This window comes from Balaenoptera physalus, assembly GCF_965194825.1.
Source record: "Balaenoptera physalus genome assembly, chromosome: 18".
In the NCBI taxonomy this organism is placed as follows: domain Eukaryota; kingdom Metazoa; phylum Chordata; class Mammalia; order Artiodactyla; family Balaenopteridae; genus Balaenoptera; species Balaenoptera physalus.
The window spans coordinates 10,618,454-10,638,864 of record NC_138899.1 but is presented as its reverse complement, the minus strand read 5'-3'; the positions used below and the strand labels follow the sequence as shown (position 1 = coordinate 10,638,864).

The 20,411-nt window shown below is 37.4% G+C and overlaps 1 protein-coding gene across 3 annotated transcripts in view; it reads left to right on the top strand.

Moving 5' to 3' along the window:
• The window catches only part of PCCA (propionyl-CoA carboxylase subunit alpha), a 358,193-nt gene that overhangs the window by 136,585 nt on the left and 201,197 nt on the right, over nt 1–20,411 (top strand). For all 3 annotated transcript variants that reach the window (XM_082434636.1, XM_082434634.1, XM_082434635.1), the window contains exon 12: nt 3,649–3,799. In XM_082434636.1, the coding sequence (XP_082290762.1) occupies nt 3,649–3,799 (151 nt within the window). The remainder of the gene's footprint in view (nt 1–3,648; nt 3,800–20,411) is intronic.

Sequence of the window (20,411 nt, the reverse complement as noted above, 5' to 3'; positions counted from 1 at the left end):
TTTTTTTTTTTTTTTGGCTCTGCAGCTTGTAGGATCTTAGTTCCTTGACCAGGGATCGAACCTGCACGCTTGGCAGTGAAAGCACGGAGTCCTAACCACTGGCCTGCCAGGGAATTCCCAAGATTTCATTCTTTTTTATGGTTGAATAATATTCCACTGCATGTGTGTATGTGTGTGTGTGTGTATATACATATATATAATATACATACATATATATATACCACATTTCTTCATCCATACATCAGTGGACACTTAGGTTGTTTCCATGTCTTGGCTATTGTAAATAATGCTGCAGTGAACATGGGGGTGCATGTTTCTTTTCAAGTTTGTGTTTTTGTTTTCTTCGGATAAATACCCAGAAGTGGAATTGCTGGATCGTATGGTAGTTCTGTTTTTAACTTTTAAAGTAACTTCCATACTGTTTTCCATAATGGCTGCACCAATTTACATTCCTACCAACGGTGCACAAGGGTTCCCTTTTCTTCACATCCTTGCCAACACTTGTTATTTCTTGTCTTTCTGATAATAGCCATCCTAGCAGGTGTGAGGTGATATCTCATTGTGGTTTTGATGTACATTTCCCTGATGATCAGTGATGTTGAGCACCTTTTCATGTGCCTGTTGGTGATCTGTGTGTTTTCTTTGGAAAAGTGTCTTTTTAGATCTTTTGCCCATTTTAGAATCAGATTTTTTTCCTGTTACTGGGTTGTATGAATTCTTTATGTATATTGAGTACTAACCCCTTATCAGACATATGATTTGCAAATATTTTCTTCTATTCAGTAGGTTACCTTTTCATTTTGTTGATAGTTTCCTTGGCTGTGTAGAAGGTTTTTAGTTTGAAGTGGTCTTAATGTATATTTCTATAATTAAGAATTTGCCACTTGATCTTTCTCAGTACTTCAGTGCATGAAAGTGAGAGAATACTTGAACAAGAAGTTGGGGTTTTATTAGAGGAAAAAGTGGGGTGATAACCCACTCTGACTCCCATAGTCTTCTAAGTAGCCTAGACCCTGTTGGTGTGTCTGAGCACGTGGAATTTCTGGGATACCTACCTTCTGGGCTCTCCGGTTGGCAAAAGTTTCATAAAGTTGATCCTGAATTTCCCGAGTTTATCCTACCATGAAGAGGCTTTTGGGGCATGGTTCTTTCTCTAGAAATGTAAGTTTTTCACATGAACATCTCATCTATTAATTTAGAGAAAAATCCAAGGAAAACTTAAAGCAGTAGGAAAAAAAACTAGAACCGATTGTTAATAGTGACTTGATATGTATTCGTGTATTGTGAAATATTAAAATAAATGGAATATGCAGTTTTCAATTCCTGGAGTAAGAATCTCCCTCTGTGCTTTGAGTGCAGTGGTGAGCTTGCTTGCAGCTCTGAGTATCACTAGCAGAGTTTATGACAAGGGAAAGAATAAGACCAGACAGGACAAAAATAGTTTTACTCACCTGTGCTTGAGATTATCCAAATGTTACGATGTTAATCTTTAGTTGCATTTCCTTTTTTTTCTTTTTGGTTGCATTAATTTTGTCAGCCATTATTGTTGAAATGTCATCTATGCCTGTATTTGTTAGGTTAATGCAGAACTGTTACTTATAATAGGTAGATAAGATTCATAACATCCGAATCCAATGATGAATCCTAATGTCATCGACAGGGAGACAGTATGAAGTACACTTCCCACCTGTGAAGTATCCTTGCCTCGCCCTCAGCCAGTCATACCTGAATCTGTTCAAGGCTCTAGATCTAATCAGCAGTTTACAAGAAATAGAAATGTAATATGGATGTTAAAAGACCTTGTGGACATTCATTGCATGTAGAGGAATGAGACAGGAAAATGACCAGATCCTTGGCTTAAAAAAAAAAGAAGAGGGCATTACAAGTTAAAAGAATCATAAAGATGTAAAAATCAGTCAAATGCAGTGGCTAGATCTTATTTGGATCCTGATTCAAAGATATTAGCTCTAAAAAGATATTTATGAGATAATCCAGGAAATTTGAATACTAACTGGATATTAAAGCTATTAAGGAGTTCTTGTTAATTTTAAAAGTGTGATTATGTTATAAAAGAGTACTTATAGAAACCGATATGGAAGTTTTTTTATGGAAGAAGCGATACCTAATTTGGGATTTGCTTTAAAAAAAAAAAAAAAAATGGGAAAGTTCCCTGATGGCCTAGTGGTTAGGATTCTGGGCTTTCACTGCTGTGGCCTGGGTTCAGTCCCCGGTTGGGGAACTGAGATCCCATAAGCTGCGTGTCACAGCCAAAAAAAATAAAGGGGGGGGGCTGGTAGAAAAGTGGACATGCAGCATAGACAAAACAAGAACAGCTATGTAGTAATAATTGTTACATATGGGAAGCAGGTATGTGCAAGTTCATTATACTCTTCCATAATAAAAAGTTCATGAAATGTCATCTAAATCTTACACATTTGAGAATAATTTTAATCCACAAATAGAAAAGTAGTCAGTGTTTTATTTCTCAGAGCCTTTTTTGCATAGAAGCAAAATATGTGAAAATGCAGAAATGATTTGATAATATTCTTTTCAGGGTTCATTGAAACCCTTTACTTGCCTGCTGGAAGGTGCTTTTTTATTGTGAAATAAAAGTTTTGAGGATTTATTAGATGTACAGTGGATTCTTGTTATTTGTGGTAGTTATGTTTTTTTTTTAATTAATTAATTTATTTTTGGCTGTGTTGGGTCTTCGTTGCTGCGTGCGGGCTTTCTCTAGTTGTGGCGAGCAGGGGCCACTCTTTGTTGCAGTGCACGGGCTTCTCATTGTGGTGGCTTCTCTTGTTGCGGAGCACAGGCTCTAGGCATGAGGACTTCAGTAGTTGTGGCACGTGGTCTCAGTAGTTGCGGCTCGCGGGCTCTAGAGCGCAGGCTCAGTAGTTGCGGCACATGGGTTTAGTTGCTCTGCGGCACGTGGGATCTTCCTGGACCAGAGCTTGAAATCGTGTCCCCTGCACTGGCAGGCGGATTCTTAACCACTGCACCACCAGGGAAGTCCTGTGGTAGTTATGTTTTATAAAGTCACTGTGAATACTGAATTAATAAATACTGAAGCATTGCTCCCAGGGGAGATACAGAATTAAGTTTCTGTGAGCCTCTGGTCAGAGCATTTTCATCAACCGATCAATACATAACCTTGTTTTGTATGTGTTTCTGTTGAAAGACACCTTATTTTAATATATACTATTGATTCATTAACATTGAACTCACCGTCTTGGCCAGCAGTGCTATAATGCTTGCCTGAAGGAAGCTCACCTAATACACGTTTTCTCCATAGGGCACGACTTCCAATCTTACTTGGAGAAATGAATACATATGTTAAATTTTACTCGTAGAAAACAACTACTTGTGCTAAAGTAACTGTATATTTTATAGATTGATTGAAGTTGCAGTGTAGTGTGGAAAGTTCAAATGTTTTATAAAAATATTAAGTTGATTTATTTAAATATGTTATGCTTAATAACACAATAAGCATACATTATAAGCATATGTAAAGCATATAATATGAAATCTTAAGTTGATACAGATGATCATATCTGAGTAAACGTTACGAAAATTTTTATGTAATGCACACAAAAGGTTACTTAATTTTTGTTCAAAATGAAGGAAATTACTCTTTCTTATTTGCAGCCTTTTTCTGGATTCTGAGACTCGAAGAGCAATGGGAGAACAAGCTGTAGCCCTTGCCAAAGCAGTAAATTATTCTTCTGCTGGAACCGTAGAATTCCTTGTGGACTCAAAAAAGAATTTTTATTTCTTGGAAATGAATACGAGACTCCAGGTAACAGAAACTGTGGTTTTCATTCCTCTTCACGCCTCTATACTTTTCCCTTCTTCACCACCCCTTTTTGTGTTATAAAAGCTAAAAATCAACTCCTTAAAGTGTTAAATATTTAGTTTTTATGCTTGTGCTAAGAAATCTGTTGTAAATGACAGGGAAGTATCAGGTTAATGGTCAGTGTCTAGCCCTTCTGCTTTGTTACTGCCAATACTTCATAAGGGATTAAGGGCTTACCAATCATTGGAAGGGATGGAGGAAGGAAGGGTATCTAGAGTGAACTTGCAGTAATGACTCTCAGAACTGTACCACCCAACCTGGCTTCTAGAGGAACTGACACCTCTGCCACAGTTATGAGGTTGAGAAATCAAGCGGCTGCCCCGGAACTTGACTTTAGGGACATGCTTCCTCAGTTTCAGTCAAGGTCTCTGGAAGCCACTGGTGCTGTAACTCACTAGTGGCTTTATTTCCTTCCTTCTTCCCCCTTTTCTTTGATTTAAATTGTAAACTAACACACACATACAGAACATTACATAGAATACAAATGTGTAGTTGAAAAAATTATTAAAAGCAAGAGTTCACGTAAGCCTCAGTAGGATCGGGAAGTACCAAAATGCCCAGCGCTTCTTACCCCCGCCCCTCAACTTCTTCCCCTTCTCAGTGATTCCGCCTCCATCTTCTTATTTACTATTCTGACTGAATTCTAAACATCTCCTTATATTTCTGGATAGTTCTTCCTTTTATTTATGCACACCTAGGAAATAGAATTAATTTTGCCTGTTTCTTATTTAAACTTTAAATCAGTGGGATCATATTGTATGATTTTTATATTTGGTTTCTTTTCTCAACATTGTGCTTATGAGATTATACCATGAGACTGATTTTCATTTACTGTGGCAGAATTTATGTATCTAGATGCATTTTGAGACCAATGGTAATACATATTTATAGTTTGTATAGGTATTAACCACAGTAGTTTTTGCTCAAAACTTATGATACTCCTGCTTGAAATAACTTATTTAGCTTGTATTCTATTCTTGTGAACATCTTTAGAAATGGACAGAATTTTGCTTTTTAAAGATTAATTTGATTTTGATTAAAAATATGTCTTTATAATGAAAATGTCTAATTAGATAATTAGCTGGGAAATCATGTTTTTGATTAAAATGGAGACTATTATGTCATGATGAGACTAATAGCTTGTAATACGATTCTGAACGCAATTTGAAGTGACTACAGTATATTTTTATTTTATTCAAGGCACAATACTAGATGGTTTAGTTGGGGTACTTAACAGAATTTGCAAAATTAATAACCAGTGTTTGTTTAGGGCACTTTGTTACTACGTTCTAATTTTTTTTTCAATCTATTTATTTTTTATTTGTTTCTGGCTCATTTATCTCAGCCTGTAAGTTTTTTTAAGTTTGGCCCATGGTTGTTCTTGGTATAAGACTTCTGAAAGTTGATATTTTTATTATCAAATAATTCTGTGTAGGGAGTCTAAATCATTTAGGTACCTATGTTTATAGTTTGTTTCATGGATGGCTTGCCAGGAAATATTATGTTCAGTACCCTCAAAAAAGATTATAAATGAATTTCAGGAAAAAAATGAAATTCATAAAGAATTTTATCATATTAGATCTCATAGTACCTAATTTTATGCTGTTGAATAGCACTTTTATAATTTGTCTCCCATTTAATGTGTAACAGTATCTCTTTTCTCTCTTGCATTTGCTTCCAGTGGCAGTAATCTTGTCAGTTACCAGACAAATAAATTTTGATTTTTTTAAGAAGCATCTGTGTGATGGAGGGATATTTGGTGGTGGAGGGTGAAACTGAATGGGAGCATGAAAAAAGGATCTTGGATTTCATAGTATTCAGAAAGACATTCTTAGATATTTCAATGACGTCTTTCTGATATTGTTTAAACAATTCAAATGTCCTTTTAATAGTAGATATTCTGTTTCAAATTTCTTTGCTAACCTTAAATTATAATACTTAAGGCACATTCACCAAATTGTTTATCTTCTAAGATATATGTTATCTCTATTTAATGTTTCAGTTTGAGCCTGGAGAGCTATAATTTTCTTTGTTTTTTTTTTTTTTCCTTGAAATTTCCTGATTGAACTGTCACTTTTTCAAGCTTTAGTACTTGTACATTTTTTCCTGGTAACAGAAATGTCAGTAGCATCTTCACTTTGCTAGATTTTCTTAAGAGCGATATTTGAAATAAATACTGTTTCTCCTTAAAGAGAAACACTGAGAAAGTCACCAGGTTTGGTGCATAAATACTGGTTTTGTTCTCAGTCTGGTCAGAATTTATGTATTAGGATTATCTATGCTATCCCCATATATGTTTGTTTTTAAAGTCATTGTTTGCTTTTGCTGAAAGATAAAATTCAAATGCTTTTGCATTACAAGTCCCTTTTCTCTGTGGCCTTAATCTCTCCTTTCTTTTCCCTGAATTCAGTTTGACCTCTGTGTGCTTTTTATCATGTTACCCCTTTGCTTGGAATGGTCTCTGTTCATTTCTCCTAGTAGGAGTGCACATATGTATCCACCCATGCTCACCTGTTTCCTTCTGTCTTCATTTAAAAGATGGATAGATAGATGGATACTTTACCAAAAAATACAATTTTATTAAAATGTTATTTTAATGAAATAAATGATATGTAATTTTGCTTGAATAACTTTAGTTTCCTACTTTATTGAGTTGAAATACTAAGAATTGGTAATACTTGGTTAAAAGAAAATCTAAATTGTTCACAAGAGTATACATTGGAAAAACAACTTCCCATACCACATTTTTGTTACCACAACCATGTATTTTTCCTGTAGAGGCAACCTTTTGTTTTACTTAAAAATACATCTTGTGTAGTATTCCATACCTAATTTAAAGCATTATCTTCTTCATTTTTGTGATTTTTCATATTCAGTCGTATGGATGTACCGTCATATAATTCCATTAGTTTCCTAGTGATAATTTTTGCAGTACTCTGCTCTAGCAAATAGTGCAATTATTGAAAGACCCTGTACGTCATCATTTTGCACATGTGGAAGTAGAATTGCCTGGAAAGTGATATGTCCTTTTATAATTTAGTGAAGTATTATCAAGTTGCCTTTTATAGAAGAACTTGCCTGGCCAAAAGGCAAGTTTTGCCTTTGGATCTTTGTATGGTAGTGGAAAATGTGTCACATTTTCATTTTTCTTATTATGAGTGAGGATGAATTTTTCTTCATAGATTCCTTTACATTTCCTGTGCCCTTTGGGTTTTCTTTTTGACTTACAGATGTTTTTATTTTTTCAGGAAGTTAGCCATTTGTGATATCATCAGGAAGCACTGCTCAATGAATATTTTCCCATTTTTAAAGAGTGAGGGCTTTCTAACCAAAGACCTCTGGCACCTGATTAAATGATAACAGCTTTAAAGATAGAGTGCTAGAGTGAAAGTCTTATCTTTCCCCAGAGCCAATTGTTGACATTCCAGATTGGTAAATAGAGGCCTTCCCCCTCTCTCCCCAGAAGGATTTGTTTACTTCTCAGAGCAAGTTTGCTCTCTCTCCAGAGATGAAGAAGGGCAGACATGCCAGGAACTCTTTTTTTAAAAAAATTTATTTATTTATTTATTTATATTTGGCTGTGTTGGGTCTTCGTTGCTGTGCATGGGCTTTCTCTCGTTGTGGCGAGTGGGGGCTACTCTTTGTTGCGGTGCGCGGGCTTCTCATTGCGGTGGCTTCTCTTTGTTGCGGAACATGAGCTGTAGGCGCACAGGCTCAGTAGTTGTGGCTCACGGGCTCAGTAGTTGTGGCTCACGGGCTTAGTTGCTCCGTGGCATGTGGGATCTTCCTGGACCAGGGCTCGAACCCGTGTCCCCTACATTGACAGGCAGATTCTTACCCACTGCGCCACCAGGGAAGTCCCCAGCAACTCTTATATAAGCTCTGAGATAAATATTTTTGGGGTTCCGCCCCTGTGATAGGTGCACAACCCCCTGCACGCACAGGGACGTTAGACCCATGGGGAATTGGGGTGTGAGAAATGGTGTGAAGATGCTCTGTGAGTAAACAGTTGCTTCCTTCTCCAGTCCGGAAACTGTGTTTGTTTCATGGCAGGATTAACAAATGAAATGTAGATACACAATATACAGATACGGTTTGTGGCTACTTTTGTCTCACCTGTTGCCTGTCTTTTTGACTTCATATATGTTTTTTCTTCCTAGGGAGAAAATTTTTGTTTTTAAATTTTGCAGTTGAATTTCTAAATCTCTTTATCATTTCTGATGTTGTGATATACTTAGACTTTTCCTATTCAATTATAATTGAAACATTTTTCTTCCATGGTTTCTTTTAGTACTAATTTCATCTTCCTTGGTGAAATTTTCACTTCATCTGGAATTTATTTTATTTTATTGTTTTCAAATGGCTACCTGTTTGTCACAGCCATTATTGAATAATCATTCTTTTCAACATTAATTAGAAGTCATTTTCATTATGTACTAAATTCTCATATGTATGCAGATGTTTACTATTTTCTTTTTTTAACCTTTCTGTTTATTCATGTACTGGTACCACACTATTTTAGATGTTACATCTTTTTATTATAATACAGCATCCAGTAGGAATAGTCTTTCTTATTACTCTTACTTTTCCATGTGAAGTTTTTGGGTTTTTTTTTTTTTAACATCTTTATTGGAGTATAATTGCTTTACAGTGGTGTGTTAGTTTCTGCTTTATATCAAAGTGAATCAGCTATACATATACATATATCCCCATATCTCCTCCCTCTTGCGTCTCCCTCCCACCCTCCCTATCCTACCCCTCTAGGTGATCACAAAGCACTGAGCTGATCTCCCTGTGTTATGCGGCTGCTTCCCACTAGCTATCTGTTTTACATTTGGTGGTATATATATGTCCATGCCACTCTCTCACTTTGTCCCAGCTTACCCTTCCCCCTCCCCATATCGTCAACTCCATTCTCTAGTAGTTCTGCATCTTTATTCCCGTCTTGCCCCTAGGTTCTTCATGACCATTTTTTTTTCCCTTAGGTTCCATATATATGTGTTAGCATATGGTATTTGTTTTTCTCTTTCTGACTTACTTCACTCTGTATGACAGACTCTAGGTCCATCCACCTCACTATACAAATAACTCAAGTTCATTCCTTTTTATGGCTGAGTAATATTCCATTGTATATATGTGCCACATCTTCTTTATCCATTCATCTGTTGATGGACACTTAGGTTGCTTCCATGTCCTGGCTACTGTAAATAGAGCTGAAATGAACATTGTGGTACATGACTCTTTTTGAATTATGGTTTTCTCAGGGTATATGCCCCGTAGTGGGATTGCTGGGTTGTATGGTAGTTCCAGTTTTAGTTTTTTAAGGAACCTCCATACTGTTCTCTATAGTGGCTATATCAATTTACATTCCCACCAGCAGTGCAAGAGGGTTCCCTTTTCTCCACACCCTCTCCAGCATTTATTGTTTGTAGATTTTTTGATGATGGCCATTCTGACTGGTGCGAGATGATATCTCATTGTAGTTTTGATTTGCATTTCTCTAATGATTAATGATGTTAAGCGTTCTTTCATGTGTTTGTTGGCAATCTGTGTCTTCTTTGGAGAAATGTCTGTTGAGGTCTTCTGCCCATTTTTGGATTGGGTTGTTTGTTTTTTTGATATTGAGCTGCATGAGCTGCTTGTAAATTTTGGAGATTAATCCTTTGTCAGTTGCTTCATTTGCAAATATTTTCTCCCATCCTGAGGGTTGTCTTTTCGTCTTGTTTATGGTTTCCTTTGCTTTGCTGTGCAAAAGCTTTTAAGTTTCATTAGGTCCCATTTGTTTATTTTTGTTTTTATTTCCATTTCTCTAAGAGGTGGGTCAAAAAGGATCTTGCTGTGATTTATGTCATGGAGTGTTCTGCCTATGTTTTCCTCTAAGAGTTTTATAGTGTCTGGCCTTACATTTAGGTCTTTAATCCGTTTTGAGTTCATTTTTGTGTATGGTATTAGAGAGTGTTCTAATTTCATTCCTTTACATGTAGCTGTCCAGTTTTCCCAGCATCACTTATGGAAGAGGCTATCTTTTCTCCAGTGTATATTCTTGCCTCCTTTATCAAAGGTAAGGTGATCATAGGTGCATGGGTTTACCTCTGGGCTTTCTATCCTGTTCCATTGATCTATATTTCTGTTTTTGTGCCAGTACCATACTGTCTTGAGTACTGTAGCTTTGTAGTACAGTCTGAAGTCAGGGAGCCTGATTCCTCCAGCTCCGTTTTTCTTCCTCAAGATTGCTTTGGCTATTTGGGGTCGTTTGTGTTTCCATACAAATTGTGAGGTTTTTTGTTCTAGTTCTGTGAAAAATGCCAGTGGTAGTTTGATAGGGGTTGCATTGAATCTGTAGATTGCTTTGGGTAGTATAGTCATTTTCACACTGTTGATTCTTCCAATCCAAGAACATGGTATATGTCTCCATCTATTTGTATCATCTTTAATTTCTTTCATCAGTGTCTTATAATTTTCTGCATACAGGTCTTTTGTCTCCTTAGGTAGGTTTATTCCTAGATATTTTATTCTTTTTGTTGCAATGGTAAATGGGACTGTTTTCTTAATTTCACTTTCAGATTTTTCATCATTAGTGTATAGGAATGCAAGAGATTTCTGTGCATTAATTTTGTATCCTGCTACTTTACCAAATTCATTGATTAGGTCTAGTAGTTTTCTGGTAGCATCTTTAGGATTCTCTATGTATAGCATCATGTCATCTGCAAACAGTGACAGCTTTACCTCTTCTTTTCCGATTTGGTTTCCTTTTATTTCTTTTTCTTTTCTGATTGCTGTGGCTAAAACTTGCAAAACGATGTTGAATAATAGTGGTGAGAGTGGGCAACCTTGTGTTGTTACTGATCTTAGTGGAAATGGTTTCAGTTTTTCACGATTGAGGACGATGTTGGCTGTGGGTTTGTCATATATGGACTTTATTATGTTGAGGAAAGTTCCCTCTGTGTCTACTTTCTGGAGGGTTTTTATCATAAATGGGTGTTGAATTTTGTCGAAAGCTTTCTCTGCATCTATTGAGATGATCATATGGTTTTCTTTTGTTTTTTTTAAGTGATTATTATTATTATTTTTTTAAATTTTATTTATTTATTTATTTATGGCTGTGTTGGGTCTTCGTTTCTGTGCGACGGCTTTCTCTAGTTGCGGCAAGTGGGGGCTACTCTACATGGCGGTGTGCGGGCCTCTCGTTATCACGGCCTCTCTTGTTGCGGAGCACAGGCTCCAGACGCGCAGGCTCAGTAATTGTGGCTCACGGGCCTAGTTGCTGCGCGGCATGTGGGATCTTCCCAGACCAGGGCTCGAACCCGTGTCCCCTGCATTGGCAGGCAGACTCTCAACCACTGCGCCACCAGGGAAGCCCAGCCCGATCATATGGTTTTTCTCCTTCAATTTGTTAATATGGTGTATCACATTGATTGATTTGCGTATATTGAAGAATCCTTGCATTCCTGGGATAAACCCCACTTGATCATGGTGTATGATCCTTTTAATGTGCTGTTGAATTCTGTTTGCCAGTCTTTTGTTGAGGATTTTTGCATCTATGTTCATCAGTGATACTGGCCTGTAGTTTTCTTTCTTTGTGACATCTTTGTCTGGTTTTGGTATCAGGGTGATGGTGCCCTCATAGAATGAGTTTGGGAGTGTTCCTCCCTCTGCTATATTTTGGAAGAGTTTGAGAAGGATAGGTGTTAGATCTTCTCTAAATGTTTGATAGAATTTGCCTCTGAAGCCATCTGGTCCTGGGCTTTTGTTTTTTGGAAGATTTTTAATCACAGTCTCAACTTCAGTGCTTGTGATTGGTCTGTTCATATTTTCTGTTTCTTCCTGGTTCAGTCTCGGAAGGTTGTGCATTTCTAAGAATTTGTCCATTTCTTCCAGGTTGTCCATTTTATTGGCATATAGTTGCTTGTAGTACTCTCTCATGATCCTTTGTATTTCTGCAGTGTCAGTTGTTATTTCTCTTTTTTCATTTCTAATTCTATTGATTTGAGTCTTCTCCCTTTTTTTCTTGGTAAGTCTGGCTAACGGTGTATCAATTTTGTTTATCTTCTCACAGAACCAGCTTTTAGTTTTATTGATCTTTGCTGTCGTTGCCTTCATTTCTTTTTCATTTATTTCTGATCTGATCTTTATGATTTCTTTCCTTCTGCTAACTTTGGGGTTTTTTTTTTTTCTTTCTGTAATTGCTTTAGGTGTAAGGTTAGGTTGTTTATTTGAGATGCTTCTTGTTTCTTAAGGTAGGATTGTATTGCTATAAACTTCCCTCTTAGAACTGCTTTTGCTGCATCCCATAGGTTTTGGGTCGTCGTGTTTTCATTGTCATTTGTTTCTAGGTATTTTTTGATTTCCTCTTTGATTTCTTCAGTGATCTCTTGGTTATTTAGTAGTGTATTGTTTAGACTCCATGTGTTTGTATTTTTTACACATTTTTTCCTGTAATTGATATCTAGTCTCATAGCGTTGTGGTCTGAAAAGATACTTGATACGATTTCAATTTTCTTAAATTTACCAAGGCTTGATTTGTGACCCAAGATATGATCCATCCTGGAGAATGTTCCATGAGCACCTGAGAAGAAAGTGTATTCTGTTGTTTCTGGATGGAATGTCCTATAAATATCAATTAAGTCCATCTTGTTTAATGTATTATTTAAAGCTTGTGTTTCCTTATTTATTTTCATTTTGGATGATCTGTCCCTTGGTGAAAGTGGGGTGTTAAAGTCTCCTACTATGATTTTGTTACTGTCGATTTCCCCTTTTATGGCTGTTAGTATTTGCCTTATGTATTGATGTGCTCCTATGTTGGGTGCAGAAATATTTACAACTGTTATATCTTCTTCTTGGATTGATCCCTTGATCATTATGTAGTTTCCGTCTTTGTCTCTTGTAATAGTCTTTGTTTTAAAGTCTATTTTTTCTGATATGAGAATTGCTACTCCAGCTCTCTTGTGATTTCCATTTGCATGGAATATCTTTTTCCATCCCCTCACTTTCAGTCTGTATGTGTCCCTAGGTCTGAAGTGGGGTCTCTTGTAGACAGCATGTATACGGGTCTTGTTTTTGTATCCATTCAGCCAGCCTGTGTCTTTTGGTTGGAGCATTTAATCCATTTACATTTAGGGTAATTATCAATATGTATGTTCTTATTACCATTTTCTTAATTGTTTTGGGTTTGTTATTGTAGGTCTTTTCCTTCTCTTGTGTTTCCTGCCTAGAGAACTTCCTTTAGCATTTGTTGTAAAGCTGGTTTGGTGGTGCTGAACTCTCTCAGCTTTTGCTTGTCTGTAAAGATTTTAATTTCTCTGTCAAATCTGAATGAGATCCTTGCTGGGTAGAGTAATCTTGGTTGTAGGTTTTTCCCCTTCATCACTTTAAATATGTCCTGCCACTCCCTTCTGGCTTGGAGAGTTTCTGCTGAAAAATCAGCTGTTAACCTTATGGGGATTCCGTTGTATGTTATTTGTTGCTTTTCCCTTGCTGCTTTTAATATTTTTTCTTTGTACTTAATTTTTGATAGTTTGATTAATATGTGTCTTGGCGTGTTTCTCCTTGGATTTATCCTGTATGGGTCTCTCTGTGCTTCCTGGACTTGATTAACTATTTCCTTTCCCATATTAGGGAAGTTTTCAACTATAATCTCTTCAAATATTTTCCCAGTCCCTTTCTTTTTCTCTTCTTCTTCTGGGACCCCTATAATTCGAATGTTGGTGTGTTTAATGTTGTCCCAGAGGTGTCTGAGACTGTCCTCAATTCTTTTCATTTTTTTTTCCTTTATTCTACTCTACAGTAGTTATTTCCACTATTTTATCTTCCAGGTCACTTATCCTTTCTTCTGCCTCAGTTATTCTGCTATTGATTCCTTCTAGAGAATTTTTAATTTCGTTTACTGTGTTGTTCATCATTGTTTATTTGCTCTTTAGTTCTTCTAGGTCCTTGTTAAACATTTCTTATATTTTCTCCATTCTATTTCCAAGATTTTGGATCATCTTTACCATCATTACTCTGAATTCTTTTCAGGTAGACTGCCTATTTCCTCTTCATTTGTTTGGTCTGGTCGGTTTATACCTTGCTCCTTCATCTGCTGTGTATTTCTCTGTCTTCTCATTTTGCTTAACTTACTGTGTTTGGGGTCTCCTTTTCACAGGCTGCAGGTTCGTAGTTCCCGTTGTTTTTGGTGTCTGCCCCCAGTGGGTAAGGTTGGTTCAGTGGGTTGTGTAGGCTTCCTGGTGGAGGGGCCTGGTGCCTGTGTTCTGGTGGATGAGGCTGGATCTTGTCTTTCTGGTGGGCAGGACCGCATCTGGTGTTGTGTTTCTCTCCTTCTAAAGGTTTGTAAGATCTCCTCTTTGTCCCTAGTTGTGGTCAAAATTCCTAATTATCTACCAATTACTACTGATAAGGAAAGAACTGGCCCTTTTTTCTTTTAATTTATTAACATTATAGACTCTTCTGATACATTTCCTTTATATTCCTGGAATATATTTTAATTAGACATCGTGATTTTCCTTTTGGTATTTTGCTGGATTTTGTGAATATAAATATTTTGATTTTTATTTCTTTTTAAAATACTGTCTTTACCAGATTTGAGTAGTAAAGTTACATGTATTTTTTCGAAGCTAACTGTGGGAGTATTCTTTTTCTGGGGTCTAGTTAATAATAGGCATTATCTGTTCTTTAAAAATTTAGACTTAGATGTGAATCCATTTGATGCTGGTATCATTCTCAGTGGTAGGCCTTTAAAGATCTTTCTAGACCCTTCTGTGATAGACCTTCAGTATTTTATGAGGTAATATCTATTAAAAAATCAAGGTTATTAACTTGCCCAAGGTCACAAAAAAAAGCAAAAGAAAAACCAATGTTATTGAAATTTATTGATTGTTTTATTCACTTCCTCTATATCTTTTGTCTCTTTTTTTAAAAATTGGATCTATTTTTTTTAGAAAGAAATGCAAGGATATCTTAGATATATAAAGTTTTTCATAGTTTATTAAAAAATAAGATTTTATTTTTTAGAGCAGTTTTAGTTTTACCGAAAAATGAATAGTAAGTACAGTCAGCTCCCATATACCCCTTTGCTCACTCCACCTTCCACCCCCAGCTGCCAGTTTTCCCTATTATTAACGTCTTGCATTAATACGGTATTGTTAACAAAGGCTCATAGTTTACATTAGGGTTTACTCTTTGGATTGCACAGTCTATGGGTTGTGACACGTATAATTGCATGTGTCCTCATTACAGAATCATGCAGAGTCGTTTCACTGCCCTAAAAATTCTTGCACCATGACATCCTTGCATTTCTTTTCTTGATTCTTTCCCTCTTTGTTTCCTTTCCTTTTTCATTTTTCTTTTCCTCTTTCCCTTCCTCCATTTGTCTGTCTTTCTCTCTTTTCTTCATGGTGATTTTCAAACATATAAAAGTACTCAAGAATAGTGAGAGCTGGGACTTCCCTGGTGGTACAGTGGTTAAGAAGCCACTTGCCAATGTAGGGGACACAGGTTCAAGCCCTGGTCTGGGAGGATCGCACATGCCGCAGAGCAACTAAGCCTGTGCTGAGCCTGTGCTTTAGAGCCTGCGAGCCACAACTACTGAGCCTGCGTGCCACAACTACTGAAGCCTGCATGCCTAGAGCCCGTGCTCCACAAGAAGAGAAGCCACTGCAATGAGAAGCCTGCACACCGCAATGAAGAGTAGCCCCCGCTCGCCGCAAGTAGAGAAAGCCTGCGTGCAGCAACGAAGACCTAACACAGCCCAAAATAAATAAATACATTAAAAAAAAAAAATAAAGAATAGCAAGAGTGGTATGGTAAAGGCCTCTGAATCTGTTACCTCACTTCATGTTTACTTGGCCAGTATTGTTTCCTGTATGTATGCCTCCTTTTCCTTGCTTTTACTCCTTATAGCTGGAGTATTTTAACACAAATGTCAGACATTAAATAATTTCATCCATAACTACTTCAGTATACATCTCTCAGTTTTCCTTGCACTTGTAATAATGTTTACATATATATCTACAAAGTAATTTAATATGTACAGTATAGGTTTATTACTGTTTGCCTGTGTGTTTTTTTTTTTTTTTTCTGATATTTTCCATTTATTACTGCAGTAGACAGTTGCTCTGAGAGTGCAGCACTGACTCACTCTTGTCACAGCTTCTGCACCTCCACTGGCAAATACTTGGAAATTCATTCTTGGAGCATCATGGACCACAAGCTTCTCTCTGGGTGGGAAATTACTGTCACTGCCAATGTCACAGGGAAAATACACACACATGCATGTAAATAGGGGGATGAGAAGAGCCCTGGAGAGGAGTGGGGACCAGTTTCTGAGGGGTCCTGGAAACAGCCTGCCTGTGCAAAGGGGACAGTGACACCCCACCTCCCAGCAGCAACCTAACCCGTCTGCTAGGTGGGCCCTGGTGGTGCACCTTTTCCCCTTCGTCTCTAGAACTGGTGATACCATAACCATAACTGTGTCCTATCTCAGTGTAGCAGAGGCACATGGAGTCAAAAAGAATTGAAAAGGCCTCGCAAGCTAACGTGGAAAACGGGTGGTTTGGAAAAACTGACTCTTCAATCTCCGATTTAAAGCTGTTAGGCAGAAGAGCTGGAGAGCTCTGGGGGTAAGATGCTGCCTAGCAGAAATAACTCTTGTTCTAGCCAGCATATAGTTGATGGGAAAAAAATAACTTTTGAATACTGCAAAGACAAAGGTGGGGGTGCGGCATGAGCGGCTCTCGAAAACACAGGAGATTAAAAAATCTGAACAAATGAGATCAGAAAAAAAAAAGTAAACACAAATACGGACAATACACCTACCCACTCGGCTCGACGAAACCCTCACTCATGAGCACGTTATACACTCACACACTAATCATAGTCAGGCAGATGCCCAAAGGAGGGCAAATCCAAACGTCTGCTCTCTTTGGAATTTTCATGGCAAACTGAGTTTAGGCAAAAGTGAAGACCTCCCTGGGTCTAAACTCGGAAGGCAGCCTTTGCTCCCCATTTTAGCCAGTGTTGCTCCTATACTTGTCTGAGCCCTTCCCAACTATCTGGGCACTAGAATTTATTCTTCATATTCCTGGAGTTTAAATCACTGCTAGATCTTACCTGATCTAACTTCACCTGTAATGGAAGCACCTCCCTTTTGGCTCTATACTCCCCTGTTCTTTTAGGAAAAAACATCCCAAGACAGTGGTAGTAGAGGGTGTTCAGGAGTTGGAAGGTAGGAAGAGAGTAATATAAATACAGTAAGGAAATGGCTTACTGTTTGCCTTTTATCATGACATAATATCTTTATCTTGTTTAAGGGGTTTAATCTTAAATTCCACCCTGACTCATATCATGTTGCATTTCCTACTTTTTTTTTTTTGTTAAAAAAATTTTTTTGAATTTTATTTTATTTTTTTATACAGCAGGTTCTTATTAGTTATCTATATTATACATATTAGTGTATATATGTCAATCCCAGTTAAAAATTTTTTTGACTTTATTTTTTATTAAAAATTTTTTAAAAAATTGAAATGTAGCTGATTTACAATGTCATGTTACTTTCAGATGTACAGCACAGTGATTCAGTTTTTTATTTATATATATGTATATATACATATATATATGTTTTTTCAGATTCTTTTTTTTTTTTTTTAATTTATTTATTTATTTTATTTATGGCTGTGTTGGGTCTTCGTTTCTGTGCGAGGGCCTTCTCCAGCTGTGGCAAGTGGGGTCACTCTTCATTGCGGTGCGCGGGCCTCTCACCATCGCGGCCTCTCTTGTTGCGGAGCACAGGCTCCAGACGCGCAGGCTCAGTAATTGTGGCTCACGGGCCCAGTTGCTCCGCGGCATGTGGGATCTTCCCAGACCAGGGCTCGAACCCGTATCCCCTGCATCGGCAGGCAGACTCTCAACCACTGCGCCACCAGGGAACCCCAGATTCTTTTCCTTATAGATTATTACAGAATATTGAGTATAGTTCTCTGTGCTATACAATAGGTCCTTGTAGTTTACCTGTTTTATATATAGTAGTGTATATATGTTAATTCCATTCTCCTGATTTATCCCTCCTCACCTTCCCCTTTGGTAACCATAAATTTGTTTTCTGTGTCTGTGTCCTGCTTCTTTTTCTTTTATTTGCCTGTTCTGTATCAGTTGCTTTAATTGTTCCGTAAGTTTTTTTTGAAAAACCCAGTCTGACACTCTTTCTTTCAGTATGAAATTTTAGTCCTTCTGATTTTAAATACTTGATTTTATTTCATCTTTACTTGTGTTTTGTAAATAATATTCCAGTTTTTTTTCTTTTTTCTATTTGTTGCTTGAATTAAATTGCTAATTATTCCTATTGCTTCCCATTGATAAATTGGAGATTTTCTGTCCTTTAAAATTGTATTTATGTTCATCCTCCTTTTCAGGTAGACATTTTCTCCATTAGTATTTGTAAAGATGATATAACTGGTTCTTTTGACTTTCCAGCAGTAAAGAGTCTCTGAGATAATTTCATACTTCTAGGCTATATGTTACTTTCCCTTGTAGTTTATCTATTCTTTTTCCAGAGTCCCTTTAGCTTCTGTGTACACACCCCTAGGCATGTCTCTCATTTACTGTAGCTTCTCTGTCTTTCTCCTTAAGATTTCTGCCCTAGTTCATTTGTTTGTTTAGAAAGTTTTTTCATATAATTTCCTCAGCTGGAGTATGTGAATGATATGCTCTGAAATGCCCCATCCTCAAATATATTTCTTTAGCCGTGAAAGAGGAATGATATTTTGATTGAGTATAGGATTCTTGGGTTTCTGTTCTAGTCTTTTGTAGTTTTTACATTCTCCTGTGTTCTAGCTTCTAGGGTTAAGTCTGATGTCATTCTGATTCCTCTTCCATTGTAGGTAACGTATTCTTGCTGTCTGAAAGGTGGCCCAACTTTCTCTTAAATATTGGAATTCAGAAATTTTTTTTTTCTTCTTCACATGCCTAGGTATATGTTTATATCCATCAACTCTGCCTTTTACTCCATGTGCCCTTTTCAGTTGTACAGATTCAAGTGTCTCTTCATTTCAGGGGAAATTTCTTCTGGTAACTATTTCCTCTCCTCATTTGTTAGTTTTCTCCTTTGGTGACTCCTGTTATTTGCCCGTTAGGTATTCTGGACAAGCCCTCTAGGGCTCATATCTTTTCCCTCATGATTACTCTCATTTTGTATTTGTGTTCTGTTTCTTGATATTATTCTTTATGTTCTCCTTCCAGGCTACTAATTCAGGTTCAAGCAGTGATCATCTTCTAAGTAACTGACTGAATTGCATAATTGGGAAACTATGTTATTTTATCCCAGAAAGTCTAATTGCATAAAGGAGTGTGTGTGTGCTTATATTGCTACTCTCGAAGTTTCTAAGTGCCCTTACTGTTTTTTGGATACATTTTTTTTCTGTCCCTCAGCCGCTCTATTTCACTTGACATACATGATCGTTATTCCGCATGTTCATCCTTTTTCAGTGGGTTCACCGTCTACTGTGGTTGTCTTGGGTGCTCAGTGCTGACGTCTTTTGATGTAACATTCTAGGGGCAGTAGTTCTTCAAGTGGTTGCAGACAGAACCATATCTACTCCTGAGGACAGCAAGAGCATATGTCTCCTAGCATTCCCCTTGTCTCAAGGACAGAATCCAGCTATCGTTTATTGACTACTTGGACTCTTTGGTGAAGAGACCAGGGACTCTTCTGGAGCCTTTATTGAGTTTCTCTCCAGGGTCCGTGGGTGTCTGCAGGCCAAGCTGTCTCCGTGACCTGTGCCTTTCTCATTCTTCCCTGGAGTTCTCTGAAGCTAGTCTCTCAGTCTTGCCCAGCCCACGAGAGAGAAGAGCCTATTACCTGTTGTTGGCTGTCACTTTGCCCCAAATCTTTGCACTTCACATATCCTCAGCAGCTCCCTGAGTCTGGGGAAATAGAGACCGTGGGGAGGGAGTGAGCCATGTTGGAATTGCCATCTTCCCAAAGCAGAAACATCTAACCTGGGTTATCTGGACTCTTTAATGAGTTGTAGGGGAGTCTTTGGACCCTCTGAAATTGGATACACACTTTTCTAGGGAGAAATTTGGTGAGGTTCTAGACCCTAAAATGGTTCAGAACAATTGCAGTAGACTAATGGGGACTCATTTAATCATTTTTTCCGTAAATTGCAAACATCCACTATTTTCACTTAGTACAAGTAAATCCTAACTCTGCTCCTTCCCAGCTGTGTGTCCGTAAGCAAGTTCCTTAGCTTCTCTATGCTTCATTTCCCTCATCTGTAAAGTGACAGTAATATAGCACTGGCTTTATAGGATTGTGAGCATTAAATGAATTAATACATCTAAATGCTCAGAATAGTGCCTGGTTTATACCAAGCACTCATTTTCTTCCTAACTGTAAGAATCTTACCAGTAACATCCTGCATGCTGTGTTTGTTAAACATTGGTTAACACGTTTACTATTTTTTTATTATTTATTTATTTATTTATGTTTGGCTGTGTTGGGTCTTCGTTGCTGCGTGTGGGTTTTCTGGAGTTGCATCGAGCGGGGGCTACTCTTCTTTGCAGT